This window comes from Marmota marmota, unplaced genomic scaffold (genome assembly GCF_001458135.2).
Source record: "Marmota marmota marmota unplaced genomic scaffold, marMar, whole genome shotgun sequence".
Classification (NCBI taxonomy): Eukaryota; Metazoa; Chordata; class Mammalia; order Rodentia; family Sciuridae; genus Marmota; species Marmota marmota.
The window spans coordinates 24,822,421-24,831,619 of NW_026000229.1; the positions used below are offsets into that span (position 1 = coordinate 24,822,421).

The 9,199-nt window shown below is 36.4% G+C and overlaps 1 protein-coding gene across 2 annotated transcripts in view; it reads left to right on the forward strand.

Annotated features, from left to right (window-relative positions):
* The window catches only part of Dnaaf4 (dynein axonemal assembly factor 4), a 44,887-nt gene that overhangs the window by 32,476 nt on the left and 3,212 nt on the right, over positions 1-9,199 (forward strand). Inside the window, exons 7-8 of one of the 2 annotated variants that reach the window (XM_015480631.2) lie at positions 3,891-4,044; positions 5,794-5,899. In XM_015480631.2, the coding sequence (XP_015336117.1) occupies positions 3,891-4,044; positions 5,794-5,899 (260 nt within the window). The remainder of the gene's footprint in view (positions 1-3,890; positions 4,045-5,793; positions 5,900-9,199) is intronic. The other variant, XM_015480632.2, reaches the window with a different exon arrangement.

A 9,199-nucleotide genomic window follows, 5' to 3' on the forward strand; every position in this document is an offset into this window, starting at 1 on the left:
AAAAAAAAAAATTTGTACCAGGGATTAAACCCAGGGGTGCTCAACCACTGAGCCACATCCCCAGCCCTTTTTTGTATTTTATTTAGAGACAGGGTCTTACTGAGTTGCTTAGGGCCTTGATAAGTTGCTGAGGCTGGCTTTGAACTCATGATCCTCCTGCCTCAGCATCCCAAGTTGCTGGGATTTTTACAAGTGTACACCACCTCACCCAGCTAAATTTTTAAAATATTGAGACAGGGTCTTGCTGAATTCAGCCTTGCCATGAACTTGCAATTCTCCTGCTTCAGCCTCCTGAGTAGATACGATTACAGGTATATGCCACCACACCTGGCCCGAATAACTTTATTGAGAACATCTCACATAAAATAGTCTGTGTGTTCTAATATAAGTATATACATGGTATGATGTTATTTAATAGGTATATATGGCTCAGAATTGGTAAATAACTTTAATAACTACTTTTCCAGATACCTGTGTCATATGAGAGAGATGAACCATTGTTTTATCCCTTTGACATTACTTTGTGCTTGATATTTAGCATGAGTTTTTTTGTGCTATATACTTAAAATCTCTTCTTTCCCCATATTAGGGTCACTCGAATCCCATCTGCATACCTCACACTCTCAAATTCTAACATTAGATTAGAGGATATTAGGATATATATATAACTCTACAGTCTAGCATCTAGCATCTTATTATTGTTGCTATGTAAATTTACCTTCTACCCAAACTCTAGTGTCTAAATTTTTTTTTTAAATTTTCTCTAAGTGTCAGGTTTTGTAGTCTACCTAAAAACCCAGTCATTTTAAAATTGAGGCTGTGCTTTGCTTTTGCTTTTCCTCTTGCCACCCAGGGTAATTATGATTCCAAATCCCAGTTTAGTATGTGGGAAACTGCTCCTTGCTTCTAGTGCCAACTTATGCTAGTCAGACTTTTTGCTTTTGCTGTTTCTGAATTTTCTGCAGCTGGATTCCATCTGCTTGTTGGATGTTCTTTTACTTTACATTGGACTTTTTTTTCTTGCATTATTGGGAACTAAATCTAAATCCTTGAACATGCTAGGCAAGTGCTGTACCAGTGAGCAACATCCTCAACCCCTTTAATTTAAAAAATTTTTAAATTTAATTTTAATTTTGAAACAGGTTGCTAAGTTGCTGAAGCTTGCTTCAAACTTGTGATCCTTCTGCTTTAACCTCCTGGTTTTTCATGCAGATTCTTAACCACCTGTTACTATTTGCTCCCAATATAGTACACAGTTTCTACTTTCCAAATTGAATTTCTTACAATACTTTAGTTTGGGTCTATGCCTCTACAAGAACTATGAGGGATTAGCCCACCACACTCTTGAACACAAGAGATTGAGCTGGATGTGGCATATTCCTGTAATTTCAGTGACGCAGGAGGCTGAGGCAGGAGAATTGCAAGTTCCAAGCCAGCTTAGACAAAACTAGTGAGATCCTATGTCGAAATAAATAATTAAAAAGGCCAGGTGTGGTGGCACATGCCTGTAATCCCAGCAGCTAGGGAGGCTGAGGCAGGAGAATAATGAGTTCAAAGCCAGCCTCAGCCATTTAGTGAGGTCCTGAGCAATGTTGGTGAGACCCTTTGTCAAAATAAAATATAAAAAGGGTTGTGGTTGTGGCACAGTGTTTAAGCACCCCTGGATTCAATTCCTAATACCAATAAATAAATAAATAAAAGGATGGGGATGTAGTTCAGTGGTAGAGTGCCATTGGATTTAAACCCCAATACTGCAAACAAAAAATAAAAAATGAAACACACACACACACACACACACACACCAACAACAACACAGAAGTCTCACGGAGGCCAGAGACAGCGGATATTATTATGCAAGACACAGCAAGTAGCATGAGCTTCATGTTGGCTGCTCCATTTGCCCATCAAGTCAATGCAGAGGTGAGCCCAGGTGGGTGCTGTATACAAAGAGGTTTTGCACCAAAGCTGAGGAAGGCCAATCTTAAGGAAAACAATTTTTTTTTCATAAGAGTATTACAAGCAAAGCTGACAAATCTTGCCTTGCAATGAGACATTATAGAAGTCAGAGGAAGGACAAATTTATTCTTTTTGTGCTAGGACACCCATCTTTTGCTCTTGGCCATCAGCACAGTTGTTCTCAGGCCTTCACACCCAGGGTTTATACCATTGGCTCCCCTAGGTCTCAGGCTTTGGGCTTTGATTAGAACTATACCACTAGTTTTCTTTGGTGTCTAGTTTGCAGGTGCCAGGTCTTGGGACTTCTCAGCCTCCATAACTGTATGAGCCAATCCCTCATAATGAATTTTTTTCTATACATCTATAAGTCATGAATTGGTTAATGACCAGGATATGTTCTGAGAAATATGTCATTAGATGATTTTGTCATTATGTGAACATCATGGAGTATTCTTACACAAACTCAGATGGGTATGACATCACTAGGTGATAATAATCTTAAGAAACAACCATTTTATGTGTAGTCCATTATTGACTGAAACATTGTTATGTGGTACATAACTGTATATGTCCTTTTAATTCTTTTTCTCTGGAAAACTCTATAAGTACAGTACCTAGTATGGCCTAACTTGTCATTTTATTTAGTATGCATCATGCCTGTCCTTATTCTGTTCTGAGTGCTAAGTTGTATTGGTTGATGTACTTTCATAAGATACACTGATACTGGCTTTTTTTTCTTTTTTGTACTAGAGTTTAGACCCAGGACCTTTCACACTTTAGGCAAGTGCTCTGACCTGTATCTCCCATCATTAAAAAAAAAATGTATTTTTTTTTTTAAGGCAGAGTCTCCCTAAGTTGTTGAGGCTGGCCTTGAACTTTCTTTTTCTTTCTTTCTTTTTTTAAAATATTTATTTTTTGTAGTGGGACACAAAACCTTTATTTATTTATTTTTATGTGGTGCTGAGGATCGAACCCAGAGTGCTAGGCAAGCACTCTGCCGCTGAGCCACAACCTCAGCCCTGGCCTTGAACTTTCAATCCTCCTGCATAGCTAGGATTGCAGGAGTGAACTACCAGGCCCGACTATAATACTGGCTTTTTATTAAAAGGAATGCATTTGCTTTTATAAGCAAAATAATAAATGCATTTCGCATTTCAGGTAAAGCTTGATCTAATCCCTTACCTGTATCACAAAAGACGGAGTTTCTTTCTGCCTTTTAAATCTTTTTATATTTCCATTATATCAGCTTTATTCTTTTTTTTTTTTTTTTTAAATTTTTAATATTTATTTTTCAGTTTTTGGCAGACACAACATCTTTGCTTGTATGTGGTTCTGAGGATCGAACCCGGGCCGCACGCATGCCAGGCGAGCGCGCTACCGCCTGAGCCACATCCCCAGCCCCTCAGCTTTATTCTAAATGTAGTTTTTCCTAGTGTGTTAAAAATGAACAGTAGGGCTGTGGCTTAGTGGCAGAATACTTGTCTAGCATGCATGAGGCCCTGGGTTTGATCCCCAGTACTGAAAAAAAAAAAAAGAAAAAATGAACAGCAACAATCTAGGTCTCCTCATGCACATCGAGCATGGGGAGTTTTCTCAACTTTTCTCCAACTTTGAAACCAAAATCATAGCTTCATTCAGAATATACCAACTTAAGTCACAAGCCCATCCTTGAATCAATCATTATAGCAAGAAGGATGAAAATACGCTTACTGGCTTAACCTATTGTTGACTACTTTTGGGGAGGGAGGTGAAACCCCTCCTTTTCAGGTTGGATGCTGTGTGTGTGGAGAAATAGTAAGTGTAATCAACAATGTCCATCCTGCAGGGAATAAAAAAGGAGGTAAGCCATCCCCTCTGCCAAATATAATTGATATTACTTCTCTGTTTCTGTTTCAATGTTATTTTGTCTTTCTTTTCCATTTTTGTTTTATTAGCAAATTGTTTGCAACAGAGGACTATTTGGCAGCTATTAATGCATACAATTTAGCCATAAGACTGAATAACAAGATTCCTCTATTATATTTGAATCGGGCTGCTTGCCACCTAAAACTAAAAAACTTACACAAGGCCATTGAAGATTCTTCTAAGGTATATATTTATCTATTTATTTATTTATATATGGTGGTTTAAAATTATTATCCTTTGTGGATGGGTATATAGATTAGTGACCTTGTGTGTGAGGCTCTGTGTTCTATCCCCAGCACACATTCACAAAATTGTTATTCTCCTATTTATTGGAATTAGTGCAGCCAATACGGAAGCAGTATGGCGATTCCTTGGAAAGCTGGGAATGGAACAACCATTTGACCCAGCTATCCCACTCCTTCGTCTATACCAAAAAGACTTAAAAACAGCATACTACTGGGACACAGCCACATCAATGTTTATAGCAGCACAATTCACAAAGGCTAAACTGTGGAACCAACCTCTATGTCCCTCAATAGATGAATGGATAAAGAAAATGTGGTATATATACACATTGGAATATTACTCAGCAATAAAAGAGAATAAAATCATGGCATTTGCAGGTAAATGGATGGAGTTGGAGAATATAATGCTAAGTGAAGTTAACCAATCCCAAAAAAAACAAATGCCAATTTTTTTCTCTGATATAAGGAGGCTGATTCATAGTGGGGTTGGGAGAGGGAGCATGGGCGGAATAGAGGAACTCTAGATAGGGCAAAGGGGTGGGAGGGGAAGGGAGGGTAAAAAAGATGGTGGAATGTGATGGACTTCATTACCTTAAGTACATGTATGAAGACATGAATGGTGTGAGTATATTTTATATACAACCAGAAATATGAAAAATTGTGCTCTATATGTGTAATATGAATTGTAATGCATTCTATCATATATAATAAATTAAAATAAATAAATAAATAAAGCTCTTGGTTGGGGATATATGGTAGAGGACATTCAACACAACTACAACAAAAAGAGGAAGGAAGGAAATTATGCTTTTTTTTTTCTATTTTTAAATTTAAACAATTGAATCTCAAGGATTTAAAGAATTGTCTTGCCTTATTACTTTTTTAAAATAATTTTTTAAAAAATGGACTATGAAATGGCATTTTTAAAAAATTTTGAGTTAGATTAGAAATCACCTTCAATTATTATTATGCATTAGCATTGCATAACAGTTGGAATTCACAAGGAAATTGGTAAAAGGTTGTCAGTTGTGCTGTTTTATTATTAAAGTTTTACAGGTACAAGGAAGAACACTTAGTATTCCTTTGTTATTTCTGCCATTTGCATAGTAAAAGAATATTTCCATAATCATTTTTTTCATTTTTAGAGTCAATTAGACTATCTTAAACTCTACAGCTTTTTCTTTTTTTCCATATCAAGGTAACTTCTTTTATTGGGCATGTCACAAGCAAAGTCTTGTATGTGGCTCCTTGAGATTGAGGATATGGAAGAAAAAAGCATATCTTCAAACTTTGAACTTATAATATTTTTTCAATCCAGCTTTCCTTTGACTAACACAATTTTGTGCACAAATATTTATTGAATGAAAGAATAAACTGAGTCACCCAATCCAAATACAAAAGATCCCAAATGCTACTTAATCATTCCTGCTAGTAAAGGTGCATGCACCAAAGAAAACAAATCATTCCGTGAGGGAGTATAATCCCATACAGAAACAATTGAAGAATTCCTTAAATTGTTTAACATAAATGTATGTATTTTATAAATTACTGTATCTGCTAAGCCAAAAATTTAAGTGGGTGAAGGCTTAAGGCATGTTTTGAAGTTCATATTTTTACCATGTTTTTGTTTAAGTTTAAATTAGGAAGTTATGTCTTTATCTTGTTAATTATGTATGTGTTTTGTAAGGCTCTGGAGTTACTGACACCACATGTTGCAGACAATGCTAATGCAAGAATGAAGGCACATGTACGACGTGGAACAGCATTCTGTCAACTGGAATTGTATGTAGAAGGTAAAAAATTGATAGAAAATGGGTTTTGTTTGCTTTCTCTATTTTTGCCATACTGGGGATTGAACCCAGAGCCTCATACATGCTAGGCAACTGCTGTACCACTGACCTATGCCCTAATCCTTTAAATTTTATTTTGAGATGAGGGCTCACTAAATTGTCAAGCTGGCTTAGAACTTGTGATCCTCCTGTCTCAGCCTCCTCAGTAGCTGACAGGTACGTGTGATACTGTGTCCAGCTTGTAGAAATGTTTTAACATTCACATCTACTCTCATAAAAAAGTCATTGGGATTATTAAAAGATCATGATTGTTTTTTCATACTGGAATTTGAACCCAGGGCTTCACATATGCTAGGCAAGTGGTCCACCACTGAACTACATCTCCAGCCCTTAATTTTTTTTTTTTAAAATTTTGAAACAAGGTCTCAAGAAATTGTCCAGGTTGGCCTAGAACTGGCGATCCTCCTAACTCAGACTGCCCAAGTAGCTGAGATTATAGATATGTGCCATCATGCCCAGCTGGGATCATGAGTTTTTAGGACTCCATTTTAAAAAGATTTTTAGCATTTAATTTATTCTTTGCAACCTATCTGATTAAATAAAAAGTTATTTTGAAATTATATTTTAAAAGTTCATTGTAGGGCTGGGGATGTAGTAGAGTGGTAGAGTAGAAGAGTGCTTGCCTAGTTCTGGGTTTGGTACCCAGCATTGCAAAAATAAATAAGTAAATAAAGAAAGAAATTAATTGTAGAAGAGAATTAGAACAAGATGTGAACAATGAGTTTAGGTCTGGGAACATGCTGTATTATCAGACAACATTTCTATAGATAGATATGTAATAAACTGTATAAATGATTCACTTGAGCTAGTCAGACCTGCCTGGCACAGGGGTACATGTCTGTAATCCCACCAATCCAGGAGTCTGAGGCAGTAGGTTCAAGAGTTTGAAGCTACTTGGCAATTTAGTAAGACCTTGTTTCAAAATAAAAAATATAAAGGGCTAGGAATATAGTTCAGTGATAGAGCTCTCTTGGGTTCAATGCTTAGTGGGAAAAAAACCCCACAAAAAACAGTGTGTGTATATTTTATACTTTATAAGCATACACATATGCATGTGCACGCACATGCCCACACAAACTCAGAAATTATCTATCACAATTTATAAACATTGCTTTTCTTTGTGATACTCTACTAAGGTCCATAATTTAACCCAAGGCATTTAGAAGTCATAGAACTTCTTTTATTTTAACTTTTTCTTTTCCTTCTTTCTTTTTTTGGTGCCAGGGATTGAACTCAGGGGCATTTAACCACTGAGCCACAACCCCAGCCTTTTTGTGTTTATTTAGAGACAGGGTCTCATTATCATTGAGTTGCTTAGGGCCTTGCTAAATTGCTGAGGCTGACTTTGAACTTGCAAGCCTCCTGCCTCGGCCTCCTGAGTACCATGCGTGGCTAATTCTTTCATTTTTAATATATTTAGAAGGGTTGGGGAGGTGGCTAGGTCACAAGAGCACTTACCCAGCATGCATGAGGCCCTGGTTCAATACCAAAAAGTTTACCTTCAACATTCCTCTTCTCATGCCTCCTTATCCAGATGCCCATTTAGCTTCCCTTTACTCAGCGATTAAAGGCTGCTTCTTAATGATGCATTTCCAAGAAATGAGCTTCAGCCTGTACATTTTATTTCTGATTTTGTTATTAAATTTTATTCTATCATTTTTCCAACCAAAGTATCCAAATTAGGTTTATATGCTACATCCCTTTTTAATGTCTTATCCAAATTAGGTTTATATGCCACATTTTTTTAAATATCATATCCAACTTCATATGGATAATAATAATCAAGACGGGAATGTAAAGAACTCTTTAGAAAGTATAACAACATGAAGCTGATGTGGTGGCACATGCCTGTATTCACAGCAACTCAGGAGGAGGCAGGAAACAGGAGGATCGCAAGTTTGAGGCCAGCCTCAGCAACTTAGTGAGACCCTGTCTCAAAATAAAAAAGTAAAAAAGTGCTGGAGATGTAGCTAACGTGTCCCTGGATTGAATTCCCAGTACCAAAAAAAAAAAGAGAGAGAGAGAGAGAGAGAAAGAGAATGAAAAAGTATCAACATGAAACTGGGAACAGTAGTGGATGCTGACAGTCCTAGATATTGGGGTGTCTGAGTCATTGTGAATTCTAGGCCAGCCTGGGCAACTGAGGGCCCTTGAGTTTAATCCCCAGTACTCAAAATAAATAAATAAGTTAAAAAATAAATAAAATAAAACATTATGTAAAGAGGGAGAAAGAAAGAAATTATAGCAACCTAGATATTTTTGCGCTACAGGGAACCCTCTTTTTTAAGATGAAAAAATAGAGGATGGCAGAAGTTAAGTAATTTGCCTGAAGTGAGTGGCATAGCAGACACTTGGAACTAGAACTGAGTTTTCCTTGTTCCCCCCCAAATATTCTTTCCATTTGCTTTTTGGATAAAGATTGAGATGGAGTTACTTCTTCTTATTAAATAATCCACAGTGTTTTTCTTTGAAACAAATTTTCCTTAAAGAACTTTACTGTAGATAACTACAGAAAAAAAAAGCACATACTATAGTGTACTCTGTGAGTATAAATATCAATTGAGTTTCAGATCAGAGCTGTAGCTTAGTGTTAGAGCATCTTCCTAGCATGTGAAAAGGCCTGGGTTCAAATCTCAACATCCCCTGCTCTGCCAAAAAGAAAAATCTAGAAATATATCTAAGTAAGATATATTTATTATTTTTTTCATTGAAGTGATAAAAGTAGACTTTGGGTATGTAAATTTTATTGAGTTTATTCAAATGTTAATGACTTAAGCTGTTAGCTTATTTGTGCTTGAATTTAAAATAACTGCTTCTTATTGAACCCTGAATGAAATTATGATTATTCCCCAAATCACTGAAAAATTTCTAGTCTCATAGGTACTATGGAAGATGGAAAACTGGTTTGAAACCTAGGGATTGTCCTGAACCATACTTTATATGGTTTCTTTTCTTTTTCTAATTAATTTTTTTTTTTTTTTAGTTTTTGATAGACCTTTATTTATTTATATGTGGTGCTAAGAATTGAATCCAGTACCTCACACATGCCAGGCAAGTTTGCTACTGCTAAACCCCAGCCCCAGCCCCAGCCCCTCTTTTTCTAATTTTAATTTAATTTTTTTTTCAGCACTGGGGATTGAAACCAGGGGTTGTTTACCACCGAGCTACATTCCCCAGTCCTTCTATATTTTATTTTAAGATAGGGGCTCACCCAGTTTGGCCTAGATTTTTTTTTTTTTTTTT